At 50.0% G+C, this 18,493-nt stretch overlaps 1 protein-coding gene across 1 annotated transcript in view; it reads right to left on the bottom strand.

The window, feature by feature from the left end:
- SND1 (staphylococcal nuclease and tudor domain containing 1) overlaps positions 1-18,493 on the bottom strand; it is a 318,600-nt gene that overhangs the window by 70,430 nt on the left and 229,677 nt on the right. Inside the window, exon 16 of the mRNA XM_061637944.1 lies at positions 6,971-7,080. Within this exon, the coding sequence (XP_061493928.1) occupies positions 6,971-7,080 (110 nt within the window). The remainder of the gene's footprint in view (positions 1-6,970; positions 7,081-18,493) is intronic.

The following is an 18,493-nucleotide window of genomic DNA, read 5'->3' as shown; positions in this document are numbered from 1 at the left end:
TAGGCTCCCTTGAGCTGGATTTCCACAGGAAACCTAATAGACAACGTGGGAAGCATTCAGCATACAACTCTCTTATCAGGTAGGTAACTGTACATTACATGAGAAATATCACAGAACATACCAAGAAATAGCAATAGCCAAACTACTATGCAACTGTAATCCAGTCTCTGAAACCCCGTCAGTTATGCAGGTGAAGGAAGTGCCCTTCTTCTCTAACCTCAGCCTACTGTTTTGGCTAGTTGGGAGTGTAACACTTGGGGTCCACTGGCCTGCCTCACTTTCCCTCTTCCCCCAAGATGCTGGGTCTCGCATGCATAGCTGTTGCCTCCCTGCAATCCTGGCTCAGGACAGCCTGTGCTCTGCTGAGGAGGGCTTGGGACTTCCTGGGTGCAGGATTAGGCCCGGAGGTGGCCTCACAAGTGTAGCTGGAATTCTGCACTCAGCTGCCTGAAGAAAGTGACTGGGGGGAGGCTGGAAAGCTAACACCATTTCCACCACAGGCTACTTGGTGTGGTGCAGTGGTCAGCCTTGTGAGGATGTTTGCAGGGAGGGCCAAAGGCACGACTGAACAAAGTGAACCAACCGCCTGAGCTGCTTTGACACCCAACACCCCCCAGGCCCTACTCAGAGGGCCGAATAAGCACTGGCCCGCCCTGCGTGGGCAGCACCTGAGAGCCCAGCCCTCAGGTATTGTGCAGAGCAGGGCTGGTGGATGCCCTTGTGGCTTCGTTTGAGGGTGCAGCTGGAGCAGTATAACCCATCATGGTGAGGAAGAAGCACCAGCAAAGTTGGGGGGGGAGGCTCTCTCACCCCTCAGCATCCAAGAGCACCCTAGACACAGGCTGCACACTGCGGGGGGTGGGGGAGAGTCCAAGGAGAAATTGCTCCCAGCAACATTGGCTCAAGTGTTTGGGCCGCGTCTGTGGGGACTTCTGGGCAATGGCTGGCCTGGGAGACGCTGAGCAACAGCAGAGGCCAGAGTAGGACCAGAAAGGGCAAGCTGCATTGCAGAGCCAGGCATGGCACGTGGCGGATGGGAAAGCGCAAAACAGCATCTGCCCTCTGGGTCTCTGAACATGACCCTGGAGGAACAGCAAAGGGTGAACAGGTGTGCTGAATGGGATCATTTCATCGCAACAGTCACTCAGCAAGGCGGCTGCAGAGGGCATCTCGGCTCTGATATTGCAATTATGAATCATAGCGTAATTACACCGAATGCATCTTGTGTGAGCCGCGCACCCGTTTCAATCATGGAAACTGCACCCATCATTAGCGGCTCTTTACAGCCAGCAGCCTCCCTAACAAGTACACACTCTGAACCGGGGTGGGGGTGGAGGGAAGAGTGGGAGCCTGATGAGCACAATCCTGGCACTCACCCAGGCCCCTTGCCTCTGCTCTCACATGGCCAAGACCCCATGCAGAGATACATGGGTCAGGAAGACTGGCACACCCTTGCAACCTACACAAACCCCAGCACCTACGCGGGAAGAAAAAGGATGAACAGGCAATTCCATGGGAGCCAAAATGTCAGCAGATGTAAGTCTTCACACTTATACCAACAAGGGACTATATTTTATTTTATTTTTTGCTGACAGATTAGTCATCAAACTGCTCTCCAGAGCCAAAATGAGGGTTTTTGTCAGGAGTGCTGAAAGGGGCCACCTACTTCCAGGCCAAAACAGAGGAACATGCGAACATGGGGAAGAGCCCTGCAGGTGCATCAGGCCAAGGGGGCCCATCTACGCCAGCAGATCCTATTCTCACAGTGGCCAGCCAGATGTCCCAAAGGGAAAAGGCCCACCAGCTGCAGGACCTGAGGGCAACAGCAGTCCTCTCCCCACTTGGGATCCCCAGCAACTGGTACTGACAGGAGGACAGCACAATCCTCACCAAGTCTGGAAACAGCCTGTCCTAAGATCCCTTTCCAGCCAGGCGACTGCCTCCCGTTCAGTCTCTTATCCACTGCATCGGCCTTCCCCAGCGCAAACACCTGAAGAGGGAGCCCAGCAGCTGTGGGTCCCTCTCGTGGGTGTACAGAGCCTGCTGAGGGTCCCTCGGCAGCATCCTTTCTCTCCGCAATGAGATGCTTCCATCTTCTCCCCAAACTTGAGACCCAAACTGTCAAAGGCACGAAAGGGTCTTGGGTCCTCCTGCCTTCACTGCCGTACGTGGAAAGGTCTCTCCTGACCAGCACAAGTCCCTGTTGCCCTTGTCCAAGTGGCCAGGAGAAGCACCTTGCTCTGCCCACAGCCAGGGCACCCCAGAGGCAGCCTGGGCTGATGAGTCATACCTGCAGCTGGGCCTTGCGAGTCCCACCAAATTTGGGGCATTTGCTGGGCCCGCAGAGAAGGGTGCACAGTGTGCTGTGTCCATCTGACAAGCAAGGTGTAACAGATCCATGTCATGCCAGCTAAGGTGCTGGATCGGCTTTGCCAAGGTCACAGAGCCTTGCAGGAAGAGATTTGCAGTTAGAAACGAAGCAGGAAAGGGTTGGGGGTGGGCGGAGGGGGGAGAAGAAGTGATGCATTTCTGCATTGGCTGAATGAGACCCCATCTCACTCACACCCCATCGTGGGGGGGTTATCGAGACCTTCCTCTTGAGCAGAAGCTGCCACCCCTAAACACTGCCACCCCCTCCCATTGCTCACTTTTCTGTTTCATCTCTGCCACCGCCCCTTGTCTACAAAGGCCATCCTGGGGACACGACCAGCACCCTCGAGGGTTTGTCCACATCGGCAGACTTCTGCAGCCTCCAAATCTCCAGGGACCCAGACTCAGGGATGTTCAGCACCAGGCAACGCCCTCTCCTTGAACACATTCGTGCAACTCCATGAGTTTCCCCCATTCTTGCCTGCCTGAGCCCAAAGGTAGGAAACTCTTTGGACCCAGCAGTAGAAAGGAACTATCCAGCAGTGCCCAGCACCACGAGGTAGACTCCAGTCTACGAAAGGGGTCAGAGACCGACTGCAGTGGGAGACAAGGCTCTGGAAGGAAGGGTTCAAGCCGGGGAGTCAATTCCCAAAGGCCTGCTGGGCTCTCTTGGGTCTCCACTCCAGCCAGCTTCCCTCTACTTTAGACCGCAACGAAAGCAGAACCTGACACAAAGGGGGGGGCAAAGCAGGGAGGGCTGCAGCAGAGGCAGGCTGCTTGCTCCAGTACAACACCCAAGTTACTCAATGCCTGCACAGAGTGGCTTAATTTTGTGCTCTGCGCCCCGAAGGCAACTTCTCAATATGTTTCAGATCCTCGTGGAAGAGAGGAAGGCATGGAGGCTATGGGGTGGGGGGCAGGAGAAAGGCATGGAGGCGATGGGGTGAGGGGCAGGAAGCAGCCATGGGAAACTGGCCTTGAACTGGCCACATCATGGCAGCAGAAGCACCAGCCTCCTCTTGGCTTGTGCAGTTCAGACTGGGCCAAATGCCCTGACATCACAAGTGGCCACTGTCGCTGGGATGAAGCCCTGGAGTGACAGGATGGGGTCAGCAAACAGGGCTCAGCCCACAGCCCTGGAACAGGTAAAGTGATGAAGAGTGCTTCAAAGCATGCAGAGAGCGCCTGTCATGCACACCTTAAAGGCCGAGTCTTTCAGCCACTAGTATGACCCTCTTTTCCGAAGTCTACCCATGGCTAGTGGCTCAATTGCTAAAAGACAGAGGGGAACTGGGGCTTGAGTCAGCCTGCCTGTGAACCAAAACCCGATGGAGTGGACGAGGGGTGGTTGAGCAAAGTGGCGGGGGGGGGGGGGGGGGAGGCAGTGGTGGCCCAGCCGGCCCCTGGCACAGCAGAGGAGAGCACAGCAGCCCTGTGCTGTGGCCACAAGATGCCCAGGCTCCTGTCTTGGCACAACAGTGGTGCTGTGCCCAATGCCTGGGCACGGAGTGGGGCTAAGCTGGCGAGGCTGGGTTGCCCTTGTGCCCCCCCCAAGCAAGACCTTTCTGCTGCGAATGCAAAGCTGGCTTAGCAGCAGAGAACTGCAAGGAGTTTGACAGTGAGTGACAGCTGAGAAATGTCAGCCAGTCTGAGGGAGGCAGCTTGGCAGGGCGCAACATTTTAGGAAGCCAGGCCAGCAGTTCTTGAGTGAGCAGAGCAACCCTGTTTTGAAGTCAATTTCAGGCTAGCCATCAAGAAGGGCAATAAAGGGCAAAAGTGTAAAAAGGATGCATAAATATTCCCCAATGCAAGTGGGAGCAGAGTGTCCCAGGCTCAAACATTCAACCCAGGCGTTTTGTCGGAGGGGTGGCTGGAGGTTCCTGTGGGTCACCAGGGAACATAAGAACATAAGAACATAAGAAGAGCCTGCTGGATCAGACCAGTGGCCCATCTAGTCCAGCATCCTGTTCTCACAGTGGCCAACCAGGTGCCTGGGGGAAGCCCGCAAGCAGGACCTGAGTGCAAGAACACTCTCCCCTCCTGAGGCTTCCGGCAACTGGTTTTCAGAAGCATGCTGCCTCTGACTAGGGTGGCAGAGCACAGCCATCATGACTAGTAGCCATTGATAGCCCTGTCCTCCATGAATTGGTCTAATCTTCTTTTAAAGCCATCCAAGCTGGTGGCCATTACTGCATCTTGTGGGAGCAAATTCCATCATTTAACTATGCGCTGAGTAAAGAAGTACTTCCTTTTGTCTGTCCTGAATCTTCCAACATTCAGTTTCTTTGAATGTCCACGAGTTCTAGTATTATGAGGAACTTTTCTCTATCCACTTTCTCAATGCCATGCATAATTTTATACACTTCTATCATGTCTCCTCTGACCAGCCTTTTCTGTAAACTAAAAAGCCCCAAATGCGGCAACCTTTCCTCGTAAGGGAGTCGCTCCATCCCCTTGATCATTCTGGTTGCCCTCTTCTGAACCTTTTCCAACTCTAGAATATCCTTTTTGAGATGAGGCGACCAGAACTGTATACAGTATTCCAAATGCGGCCGCACCATAGATTTATACAATGGCATTATGATATCGGCTGTTTTATTTTCAATACCTTTCCTAATTATCGCTAGCATGGAATTTGCCTTTTTCACAGCTGCCACACACTGGGTTGACATTTTCATCATGCTGTCCACTACAACCCCGAGGTCTCTCTCCTGGTCGGTCACCGCCAGTTCAGACCCCATGAGCCACTTCACTGCTCACTCCTAATTCTAGGTCATTAATGAACAAGTTGAAAAGTACAGGTCCCAATACCGATCCTTGAGGGACTTCACTTTCTACAGCCCTCCATTGGGAGAACTGTCCGTTTATTCATACTCTATGCTTTCTGCTTCTTAACCAATTCCTTATCCACAAGAGGACCTCTCCTCTTATTCCATGACTGCTAAGCTTCCTCAGAAGTCTTTGGTGAGGTACCTTGTCAAATGCTTTGTGAAAGTCTACTATGCCCACTGGATCACCTCTATCTATATGCTTGTTGACGCTCTCAAAGAATTCTAATAGGTTACTGAGACAGGACTTTCCCTTGCAGAAGCCATGCTGGCTCTGCTTCAGCAAGGCTTGTTCTTCTATGTGCTTAGTTAATCTAGCTTTAATAATACTTTCTACCAGTTTTCCAGGGACAGAAGTTAAGGCAACTGGCCTGTAATTTCCGGGATCCCCTCTGGATCCCTTTTTGAAGATTGGCGTTACATTTGCCACTTTCCAGTCCTCAGGCACGGAGGAGGACCCGAGGGACAAGTTACATATTTTAGTTAGCAGATCAGCAATTTCACCTTTGAGTTCTTTGAGAACTCTCGGGTGGATGCCATCCGGGCCCGGTGATTTGTCAGTTTTTATATTGTCCATTAAGCTTAGAACTTCCTCTCTCGTTACCGCTATTTGTCTCAGTTCCTCAGAATCCCTTCCTGCAAATGTTAGTTCAGGTTCAGGGATCATGGGGAAGGAGGAACCCGGGCTCCTCTGCTTAGGGATATCAGCATTACCAGGAAGGGGGTGCACAAATGGGCCATGCGTGTTGGGCCCAAGCCACCCCCACCCCACCCCCTGAATAAGCGTGGTCAGAAACAAAGCTGAGCACTGAGGCAACTTGGATTCTCATGTCCACACCATCGGATGAAGCTGGCTCAAGCCACCAGAAGCATCCTCTTGTGCTACAGAACTCCACCCCCCTCCACATTCACACTGTCCCCTCATCCCCAGTCTTGGATCATTAAGAGGCAGGTGAACGATGCAAAGGAAAGGAGCCTGTCCTGTCACTGTTGCTCTGGAAGATGCCAGGAAGGGCAACGGCCCCGTGCTCCCAAGACCTCCCGTTCCACTCAGAGTCTTCACTGAAACAGCCTCCTCTTCTTGCTCATGGAGAGCTCCCTCCCCGCAGGGTGCATGGGGCAAACCCTTCACACAAGGGACCAAAGGGCGGGGAAGGCCTTTTGGCCAGAGGGAAGCACAAGACCAGCTCTGGAGCTTGCAAGGCAGGGATGGGGCAGGCGGCAGCCTTTGTGTGGCCTCTGTGAGCAGATTTCCTGATGCTCAGAGGACGTCCCAGTGTCAACCACGGCAAGAGCCCCAGCGTCATGCCGGGCACTCTCCACTCACCCCTAGCAGTCCATGGCAGACCTTGGAGAGATGCTCTCTGGCCCTCAGACCAGGCCACAGTAGCAAACCCTGTGGGTCTAGGCATGTCTGTGCAGATGCGCCTCCTCCCCAGGAAGCGCTACCTGAAGTGCCCACAAAGCCAACCAGACCCCCACGGAGAGCCACATCCTCAAGTGAAGCCCAACCTGGGCAACCACAACTCGCACTTCGGTGGACCCAGGCAGGAAAAGACCAGGACTCACGCCCTCCCGGCACACCAGCCAGCCTGGATTCCAACCCAGATTCTCACACTGACCAGCAGCCAGCTTCCAGCCTGGGGCCCACGGAATGCCTCTAGCCAGGCTGGCTCTTGCTCTGGGGAAGGCCTGGAGACAGGCAGTGGGAGTGGGAAAAGGCGGTGGCGACCAGAGGCACAGGTAGACATGCTCCCTCCCCTCCCCCGTACCTCTCGCTGCAGCACCAGTTCCTTGGTGAAGAGTGTGGCCTCCTCGCTGAAGGGCTCCCCCTCCTGGACCAATCCTGGCAGGTTTCGTGCTCCACGGGGACATTCGATGCCTGAAGACGGAGGGAGAAAAGAAAGGAAGGGGCCCTCAGTGAATTGTGGCTGCATTCCATGTCGCTCCCTCTATGATGCGCAGAGTGGATCCAAGAGAGCCAGAAAATGAGTCCTCCCTGCATCAAGAAAAGCACCGGGCAACAGGGGCTGCCTTCGAGGGGAGGGGCAGTTCCTGCAGACTGAACCAGCAGGGAAGGCGCAACAGGACAGGCCTAGACTCCTCTTGGGGCCACCTCCCCTGGGGGCTCCCCTCTGCACCCTCCCAGGGCAGTGGAAGAGAGAGAGGGCAATCAGAGCGCTTTGCTCCGGAAGGGATCCAGCACAGGCCACGGTCCACCTCCCCCAGCAGACGCTGTGGCTTGGAGGGAAGGATCCAGGTAGGGCCTACAGAGGCCCATGGGGAGAGCCTAGACCAGTCTCCCTCCCCCGTGCGCAGGTGCACTCCAGAGGGCAGAGCATCCCACACCCAAAGCACCCCTCAAGCATTTGGGCCAAAGCAAAGAGTGTTCATGTGCATGAGCGTGCAGTTAACTCAGCACCACCAAGAATCACACCCACTTCGTAGCACACTCTGGCCAGAGTAGAGCCCACAGGTCGTTATGGGATGCCAGGCACCCAGCTGCGTGCAGAGGGAGAAGAGGGGCTATCTGGAATCCCCACAAATGCCAGAAACGGGGGCCAGCGGGGAGGGGAGGGGACAGAGCAGAAGGCTTCGTGGTGCCAGCTCAGACACCCACAAAGGTGAGCCTGCGTCCAGTTCCATCACCTGACAATGGGGGCTGTTCCAGTCACCCCCAGCCTCAGCCCCTCTTCAGCGGCCACCAGGGCCCAAACCTGCTTCCGCCCTCTGGTGCTCTGCCAGCAAGAGGGAGGCTTGGGAGGGAGCCATCGTGGCCACTTCTGGCAGCTGATTGGCCCAAGGAGAAGCGTGTGGCCAGCATTCCCCTGCGGGGCTGCTCAAAATAGCCCCATTAATTCCTTTAAAGCAGAGCGCAAGCCAGAGGAGGTGCATTTCCTTTGCAGCTTATAGGCCCAACCATATGCGTGCAGACCAGCCAAGGCAGAGCAGCCGGATCTGGCTGAGGAGCAGAGACTTCCGAACAAGGAGGCCAGTTTTGCTGGGACAATTTAAGGAACAATGAGACTGGGAACGAAACTGCTGGGACATCACCTGAAATAAAGGTTTAGTTACGCAAATGTGCCGCTGCTATGACGGAGAACGGGGTCCATAAAGGTGCTTTGTAGCCGCTTCTGTGGCATCTGTCAAGAGCATCGACTACTCGCCAAGCAAAATGTCCCTGCCAAAGAGTTTGGCTTCCTCCCATCAGACCGACGTTTAGAGGTGGAAGCTCTATGCAGGCAGAGCCTGGATGCCAAAGATGGGGAACCCAAAGACTTTGCTGGTGTGAACGGCTGAGCAAGCCTCGAGTGGACCCGGGAGGGGGGAAGCAAAGCAGCAGGTGATGAGGAGTGGGATTCTGGAGGGTCCTCTTGGCAAGGTCAGGCTGGCCCCTGAGGAAAAGGCTGGGGCAGGGCAGGCGCAATGGCGGAAGCCGCCGCAGAGGAGACGCAGCTGGAAGCAGAGGAGCAGGTGGCCTCTCTTCCACAGCCTGAACATCCTTTTTCCACATCAAGGCTTGGAGGCACTGCAGTTACGCAATTTTAAAATGGAGTTCCCGACAGTGCTTGCAGGTCCTGTTCCCAGGAGGCAAGACTCACCTAGCCCTGCCTGATTTGCCAGATCCCCCCCAGTCCCTGGCTCTCCTCATGTGGGGCTAACCAACCCTCTGGACCAGCAAAGTCTTTGGGCTCCAAATCACCAGTTTCCCAGAACTCTGACAAGGTTTCCCTGAAGGATTCCCAAAGGCGAAAGTTGGTGTCTGGGATTCCCCACAGGTTGTGGGTGACAGCAGAGGCAGGCGGTTTTCACATCCGACATCCAACAGGAGAGCTCACTAGAGCTCCAGACAAGATCGAGAATGCTACTCGCTCCCCTCTAAGAGGCACCTCTGGCAACACAGCAGCCGCCATCTTCAAGCACGCAGGACGAGGGCCCGGAAAAGAGAGGGTGGGCAATGAGAGCTAGGAGGGCTCCCCCCACCTTTCAGCTCAACACAGAAACCTCAAACAGCCCTCCCACTTGCCTCCAAAGCCCCCTCTGATGAGTCCCCATTCTGCCATCTTTTTCAGTAATTAAAAACTGTCATTTGGACTGTACAGAGTTTTGGAATAAAAAGGCTTTTTAGTGGGACAGGAAGACCCCTCCTCCTAAATTGTTCCCATTTGCAGCTCCTCACTGTGTGCAATGGCTCCGAAGAGGCCCTCGTTTTTCTTTTCACACACCCCTTGCTTGTCCTAGGAACAGTGACCTTGTCCTGTAGCCAGATCTGATAGGCTATGTGATAACAGTATTGTTTCCAAGCAGAATGTGACCCATTTTTCAGGGGGTGGGGAGAGAGAGAATGGTTGACAGGCCTGCAAGAGGTGCTCCTTCTGGAGGGCTGCTGGGGTGGGGAGAGGAGAGGTGTTACCTGTCTCTTGTCACACCGTGCTTATGAAGGGCACCAAAGCTGCGTGGGAGGAGACAGGGCAGCAGAAGGCTGCCTCAGCAACATGGGGGCATGGTCCCTCCACCCACGTCCACCCCCCATGAGGTGAGCACATTCAAACCCGTCTGCATCCCCCATCCAAAAAGACTTTGCTGAAAAGCACCTGCCTCCCCCCCCCCCCCGGTCATGTGTGGGCCTAAGGACGATTAGAGGCAGAGGCTCAAAATGTGTCAGTGTGCCTGTGACTGGTGCAAAGTTGTGCCTGGATTTTTGCCTCTCCCCATATGTCCAGGAGGTTCATCAGGACACACCATGGCTGGCGCAGCGCTAACATTCGCAGCAGAAGTATTGTCGGCCATTAGAAAAACAGAGCACCAGGAAAAGCACAGCTGTGCTTTCGAGCTCCTCTCTGTAAAAGCATGCTGATCAAAATTATTTATTTATTATTTATTAGATTTATATCCTGCCCTTCCTCCCAGTAAGAGCCCACGGCAGCAAACAAAAACACTAAAGACACTCTTAAAAATAGTAGAAACAGAGTTCAAAATATATTAAAACAAAACATCTTTAAAAAAACAATTCCAATACAGATGCAGACTGGGATATAGTCTCTACTTAAAAGGCTTGTTGAAAGGGGAAGATCTTCAGTAGGTGCCAAAAAGATAACAGAGATGGCGTCTGTTTAATTTTTAAGGGGAGGGAATTCCAAAGGGCAGATGCCACTACACTAAAGGTCCATTTCCTATGTTGTGCAGAACAGACCTCCTGATAAGATGGTATCTGCAGGAGGCCCTCACCTGCACAGCGCAGCAATCAACGGGGTATATAAGGGGTGAGAAAGTCTTTCAGGCATCCTGGTCCCAAGCTGACCACACTGTGCCAAGGTATGCAGGTTAAAACGGAAATGTGCGAGCATACAGCACTTCCCAAAGTGTGGTGAGCGCGCAGATGCACCTTGGGAGTCAATTCCCCCATTTTTGAATTAATGAGGAAACAATCATTACAGGATGGAAATGGAGGACTCTTATCTGGGGGACCGTGCAAAAGTGAAAAATTGCAGGATTGTGGTATCCAGTGGAGGCTGGTCCACTGGGGCTACTGGAGCACAGCCCTCCCAACGAGAAAGTCAAGCAATTTTTAACCCCCCCCCAAAAAAAACCCCAAAGCCACACACTCTTTCTTGTTCCACACACATTTTATGCTTCTATTTGAACCCAGAGAAGCTCTGCAAACATTTGTGTCGATCTACTGTCCCCTAGCCAACAGCTCTCTGCACCACTCGGCCAATCCTAATCCAAAAGTGCAGCTATGGCAAAGAGGTACCTCCTCTTGGTCTGCCGCCTCCCAGGAAAGCTTCTACTCCACCTGTTAAGAGGCCTCTCTGACCCACCCACCACAGCTGACTAGGGAGGAGTCAGGGAGGAGCCTGGGCTGCTGCAAGAACAGCCCGATCTGGTACTCTTAGCCTATATCAGAATAGAGTGTTTCCCAACCTTTTTAAAAAAATTTTGTTGCTGGACTAGAGTTCCCATAATTCCTGACCATTGGCCATGCTTGCTGGGGCTGATGGGAGTTGTAGTCCAGCAACAACAATATAAAAAGAGATTGGACGACGACCTGGGAGAGCAGGGTTCGGATCCCCACACAGCCATGAAGCTCACTGGGTGACCTTGGGCCAGTCACTGCCTCTCGGCCTCAGAGGAGGCAATGGGAAAACCCCTCTGAATACCACTTACCATGAAAACCCTCTTCATAGGGTCGCCATAAGTCAGAAATGACTTGAAGGCAGGCCATTTCATATACATATATATATATATACACTCTCTCTCTCTCTCTCTCTCTCTTATCAGTGAGAGGCGTGGTGGTAAACTACCTTCATTGGCTGGACCGGGCCCTATTTATTGTAGGGGGTTGGGAAGGGAGAGGGGAGATTTGGTGGCCACGGCCCCTAAAAATGTTTGGCTGGCATCATAAGGGTGTGTGTGTGTGTAAGTAATCTGATTTCTTCATGGGCCAAACTGGGCCTTTTCATTGTCAGAATGAGGGGAAGAGGAGATTTTTGGTGGCAATATGTGGCTGGCATCATAAGTGTGTGCACGTGTGTGGAGAGAATCTGCTTTTTTTTTTCATGGGCTGGACCGGAACTGGACCTTTTTATTGTCATGGTGGGAGGAAGAGGAGATTCTTGGTGGCAACTACTGCAAGAATGGACTGGGCAAGGGGAAACATGAGATAAGATAGTGAGCATAACGGAGACCTGGTGGAATGGAGAAAACCAGTGGGATACGGTTATTCCTGGATATAAACTATATCGGAAGGACAGGGAAGGACATATTGGTGGAGTAGTCGCTCTATACGTGAAAGAAGGCATTGAATCCAGCAAGCTCGAAACCCCAAAAGAGGCGGACTCCTCCACAAAATCGTTGTGGGTGGTGATACCATGGCCCAGGAGGGATTTAATACTGGGAACGATCTATCGTCCCCCTGATCAAAATGCTCAGGGAGACCTGGAGATATGAAATTGAGGAAGCATCCAAACTAGGAAATGTGGTAGTAATGGGTGACTTCAACTACCCGGACATAGACTGGCTGCATATGTGTTCCAGTCATGACAAAGAAGCAAAGTTTCTAGATATTCTAAATGACTATTCCCTAGACCAGTTGGTCATGGAACCGACCAGAGGGACGGCAACCCTGGACTTAATCCACAGTGGGGACCGGGACCTGGTGCGAGATGTAAGTGTTGTTGAACCGATTGGGAGCAGTGACCACAGTGCTATTAAATTAAACATACATGTAAATGGCCAATTGCCAAGAAAATCCAACATGGTCACATTTGACTTCAAAAGAGGAAACTTCACAAAAATGAGGGGATTGGTAAAATGAAAGCTGAAAAACAAAGTCCAGAGGGTCACATCACTCAAAAATGCTTGGAAGTTGTTTAAAACACTATATTAGAAGCTCAACTGGAGTGCATACCGCAGATCAGAAAAGGTACCGCCAGGGCCAAGAAGATGCCAGCATGGTTAATGAGCAAAGTCAAGGAAGCTCTTAGAGGCGTTCCGGGAAGGGTGACTTCGCTTGTGCCTGCTTTTGAGACGGGCTCCCGCCTCAAAAGAAGCTTATTCAGATATAAATCAGTCAGAACATTTTTTTTTTTGACTGATGAAATTTCTCCCGGGCAGGGAGAAACGTAGAGATCAACCTCAAAAGCCTGTTTTTGTTGGGAGGACTGGATTTCATTAATTTATGAGAAAAGGTCCAGCCAGCAATGCCGGACGGACTTCCGAACAAGCTCTATCTGATTAATGCGATACGTTTATCTTTTCTTCAAAGAGAAAACGGACTAACAGGCAAGCATCCTTCTTTCTATTATTTTTTTTACTTGGTTTAAATTGTTGCAGCAAAAAGAGATTTGTCAAATGAATCAGCTTTAAAGAACTTCTGGGTGAGCTATAACTCTTCTCTGTTATTCACGAAATTAACAGCTTATCTCTGTTTCTATTGCAAAAAGCTGTCCTGGAAGTGCATTCTAAAGATATAAACAGAAGAGGGATTTCTATTCCGAGGAACATTATATTGTCTGGGACTATTCTCTTTTTGGTCTATTTTATTTTGACGAATCTGCTTCTTCACGACGCCACTAACTGTTTTGATGCTGGGAACTAAATTTGTTTTGTGTTCTTGAACATAGAGAGATAAGGCAGGCTGCTCTGTTTATACTGTGATGTCATCAAGCCTGGAATATTAACCCAATTGTTGCTGAAATAAGAAGTGGTTCTTCTTTATTTTTGTTTTGTTTTGTTTTCGTGGTTTTAAAAATGGCAATCAAGAAAGGGGCTGAGAATCTGGAAGTAATTATGTTTCAGAAAATAATGGATGAGATTGAGATAACGAAACAAACCCTGCGACAGGGCAGTAAGGAGCTGAAAATTGAACTGAGCAAAATGACGCAGGAGCTTAAAGAAATAGGGGATCCTGTGAGAGAGGAGAATGAGATCAGAGATGAGAAAAGAAAAAATAAAGGGAAGATACAAGCCCTGGAGATTGGAACAAATGTGGAATTGGAAAAAGATCTGGAGTTTATGGATATTAGAAATAAAATCTACTGTTTGGAATTTAACGTTATCTCTGAAGAAATTAATGAAGATATTAGAGATAAAGTTATCAATGGCTTGGATAATCTTCTGGACTGGAATGACGTGATGGAGCTTGATATAGAGAAAATCTATGGAATTAACTGCAGCCATGTGACAATGGAAAAACTCTCAAGAGATGAGCCAGTGCATTTTGTAAAAAAGAAGAACACAGATATGACTTTACAACAATATTTCAGCAACTTATTCAGAATTGATGGCAAGAAAATATTTGGGATAGAGGAAATTCCCATCAGACTCTTATTATATGACTATGGCTATGACAGCAAGATTATTATGGAATACTGATAATGGAAGATTGGACACTGAAATTACTGGACTTAACAGGACTATTGAAGATGGAAGATGGAATTAATATGGATAATGGAATAATGGCTATTGAAATTATTGGACCTAACAGATTTTGATGAGATGGATTAATCGATATGTTTATTTGGACTATGGTTATGACAATAAGATTATTATTATTATTAACGAGATGGATTAATCGACATGTTTATTTGGAGAAAAATTGATAGATATATTTCTTAAAGAATTGAAACCTCTCTTTGACTTTTTGTGGAAAGCATAAAGTAATGTTTATGAGATTTGATGATTAATTAAGATACCTACTGGAGGAAAGTGATTTTATAATATAATTTAAGAGACAGGATTGTTATATATTGTAGACCTATAACTGATTTGATCTGCGACAAATGGGAAGTCAACATTTTATTTTTTTGTTTAATCATTTTTGTTTTGTTTTGTTTTTTGTCTTTGAATGTTTTATGATTTTGTTTTGTATGTTTTATGAAAATTTGAATAAAAATTATTGTAAAAAAAAAAAAAAAAGGAAGCTCTTAGAGGCAAAAAGTCTTCCTTCAGAAAATGGAAGTCTTGTCCGAATGAAGAAAATAAAAAGGAACACAAACTCTGGCAAAAGAAATGCAAGAAGACAATAAGGGATGCTAAGAAAGAATTTGAGGAGCACATTGCTAAGAACAGAAAAACCAACAACAAAAAATTCTATAAATACATTCAAAGCAGGAGACCATCTAGGGAGACAATTGGACCCTTGGATGATAAGGGAGTCAAAGGTGTACTAAAGAACGATAAGGACATTGCAGAGAAGCTAAATGAATTCTTTGCATCTGTCTTCACAGTGGAAGATATAGGGCAGATCCCGGAACCTGAACTAACATTTGCAGGAAGGGATTCTGAGGAACTGAGACAAATAGTGGTAACGAGAGAGGAAGTTCTAGGCTTAATGGACAATATAAAAACTGACAAATCACTGGGCCCGGATGGCATCCACCCGAGAGTTCTCAAAGAACTCAAAGGTGAAATTGCTGATCTGCTAACTAAAATATGTAACTTGTCCCTCAGGTCCTCCTCCGTGCCTGAGGAATGGAAAGTGGCAAATGTAACACCAATCTTCAAAAAGGGATCCAGGGGGGATCCCGGAAATTACAGGCCAGTTAACTTAACTTCTGTTCCTGGAAAACTGGTAGAAAGTATTATTAAAGCTAGATTAACTAAGCACATAGAAGAACAAGCCTTGCCGAAGCAGAGCCAGCATGGCTTCTGCAAGGGAAAGTCCTGTCTCAATAACCTATTAGAATTCTTTTGAGAGTGTCAACAAGCATATAGATAGAGGTGATCCAGTGGGCATAGTAGACTTTCACAAAGCATTTGACAAGGTACCTCACCAAAGACTTCTGAGGAAGCTTAGCAGTCATGGAATAAGAGGAGAGGTCCTCTTGTGGATAAGGAATTGGTTAAGAAGCAGAAAGCAGAGAGTAGGAATAAACGGACAGTTCTCCCAATGGAGGGCTGTAGAAAGTGAAGTCCCTCAAGGATTGGTATTGGGACCTGTACTTTTCAACTTGTTCATTAATGACCTAGAATTAGGAGTGAGCAGTGAAGTGGCCAAGTTTGCTGACGACACTAAATTGTTCAGGGTTGTTAAAACAAAAAGGGATTGCGAAGAGCTCCAAAAAGACCTCTCCAAACTGAGTGAATGGGCGGAAAAATGGCAAATGCAATTCAATATAAACAAGTGTAAAATTATGCATATTGGAGCAAAAAATCTGAATTTCACATATATGCTCATGGGGTCTGAACTGGCGGTGACCGACCAGGAGAGAGACCTCGGGGTTGTAGTGGACAGCATGATGAAAATGTCAACCCAGTGTGTGGCAGCTGTGAAAAAGGCAAATTCCATGCTAGCGATAATTAGGAAAGGTATTGAAAATAAAACAGCCGATATCATAATGCCGTTGTATAAATCTATGGTGCGGCCGCATTTGGAATACTGTGTACAGTTCTGGTCGCCTCATCTCAAAAAGGATATTCTAGAGTTGGAAAAGGTTCGGAAGAGGGCAACCAGAATGATCAAGGGGATGGAGCGACTCCCTTACGAGGAAAGGTTGCCGCATTTGGGGCTTTTTAGTTTACAGAAAAGGCGGGTCAGAGGAGACATGATAGAAGTGTATAAAATTATGCATGGCATTGAGAAAGTGGATAGAGAAAAGTTCTTCTCCCTCTCTCATAATACTAGAACTCGTGGACATTCAAAGAAGCTGAATGTTGGAAGATTCAGGACAGACAAAAGGAAGTACTTCTTTACTCAGCGCATAGTTAAACGATGGAATTTGCTCCCACAAGATGCAGTAATGGCCACCAGCTTGGATGGCTTTAAAAGAAGATTAGACCAATTCATGGAGGACAGGGCTATCAATGGCTACTAGCCATGATGGCTGTGCTCTGCCACCCTAGTCAGAGGCAGCATGCTTCTGAAAACCAGTTGCTGGAAGCCTCAGGAGGGGAGAGTGTTCTTGCACTCGGGTCCTGCTTGCGGGCTTCCCCCAGGCACCTGGTTGGCCACTGTGAGAACAGGATGCTGGACTAGATGGGCCACTGGCCTGATCCAGCAGGCTCTTCTTATGTTCTTATGTTCTTAAGAGCTGGATGAGGTAACTGTCACCATCAATGGATAGGCAAACACAGCAGAGATCCTTACCAGTGCCTCCAATTGCATTCCAAAGAGTATGACAAGGCAAAAAAAAAAAATGAAGAGAGACTCTTTAGGGTCATATACAATCCAAAATCCATTTCACCTCAATACAGCTCAGATTATCTTTGGGAAAAGTGCAAGGCAAGACCTGCACGGCAAGAAACATAAAAGAGGAGAAATGGCTGCTCTCAAAAGAGAGGAGGAAAACTTTTGCAGGAGGTGCTCTGTGCTTTATCACAGCAGTGCCCATCCAATGGGAAGGCACAGGACAAACATTTGTTCTGGTGGATATTTTGGAGATGGAGCTGCTAAGCCCAATTCCCAAAGGGTAAGAACCACATGGCCTACCAGGAGGGGCATGTCACCAGCTTGGCCTTTCAGACTCTGCTGGTTGACCAGCCCCTGCTACAGGCACAGCTGCAGCACCAGCCAAACCCAGCTTAGCACTGCACGCCAACAGCCTGGTGGGCCTCACTGACCCACAGTCCAGAGAGGGCCGGTTCACTCTTGGGCCGTCAGCAGCACCAGGACAGTTGTTTGTAGAGCCAACTCCCTCCGGCACCTGTGGGGGCCCCATGAAGGCACTGCCTCGCAAAGTGGCGTCTTGGATCCAGAGACACAGAGGCTGGCTCCTGAGAGAGTCCTGAGAGAGGCAAGGCTGCTGCTCCTGATATCCTGTATATACAGTATATATATTTAAAGAGGTGCATAAATCAGAGGGAAAGTGCTATGTGCAGCAAAATGCCACACCCAACATCACTGTGTGTTAATGGCTCCGGGGTTGGCTGCTCAGCCTGCCTTTCACATAAGATGTTCCCAAGCATATTGACGAATTAGCACAGAGGGGTGGGAAGAACGGTGCTGGCAGGGGGAAAGGGGAGCTGTTCTGGACCCCAGCCAGGACCATGGAGGAGCACGGCTGAAGCTGCAGGGGGGGGGCTGCCCCTGTGTGTGTTTGTCTCTGTGTGTGCGTGCGTGCGTGCAGGGAAGAGTCCTGGGCAGCAGCATCAAAGCAAGCCAAGCACAATCTCACAAGTGTCTCCCCCCCACAGGCCAATGTAGGCAGGTCAGAGTGAAGCCCAGCACTGAGGCCCAAAGTCCAGAACTAGCCGCTCCCCACTGGAAGAGAGGAGGGTGTCCATGCCAGGCAAGGCTTTCCACCCAGGGAAGATTGGGGGTGGGGGGAGAGGCTGTATGTACAACAAGGCCAACAAGGTCTCCACCATGAAGGTTAAGCTCCGGGTAGAGTGGCTTGATGCTCACCTACACCCTTGCCCCTTGGGTGGTGCTAGAAAGTGTTGGCTGGGGGTGCAGCCTGCCTACCCTCTGCCTGAGAAGGGTGTGGGCTGCCTGTGAAGGAGTTCTGCACATGCTTAGGGGCACTCTGTTCTCCTACAATGCATCATCAATCCAGGTCTAAGACCCCCTCCCATACAGAGATCCACTTCCCTCCTGTGCTTAAGGATGGGAACCGCCTCCCTCTGCTCAAGTCAGCAGATGGGTGAATCTCCCCACTAGGAGACAGATGACCCTTGGAGAAGATGGAGGTGGAAGCCCTACGGACTCTCTTACTCTGTCTACACAAGCATATGGAGAAAGGGGGCAGCCAAAGGTACCCAGGGAGCCCTTGCAGCAGAGCCTGGAAACTGGGAGAATTCAGCACCTGGTGAGAGAAAGAGACCACTGGGGGCTTCTTCCCACCACACCTCCC

The sequence above is a fragment of the Rhineura floridana genome, chromosome 8 (assembly GCF_030035675.1).
Source record: "Rhineura floridana isolate rRhiFlo1 chromosome 8, rRhiFlo1.hap2, whole genome shotgun sequence".
NCBI classification, from domain to species: Eukaryota; Metazoa; Chordata; class Lepidosauria; order Squamata; family Rhineuridae; genus Rhineura; species Rhineura floridana.
This window is presented reverse-complemented; position numbering and strand designations above follow the sequence as displayed.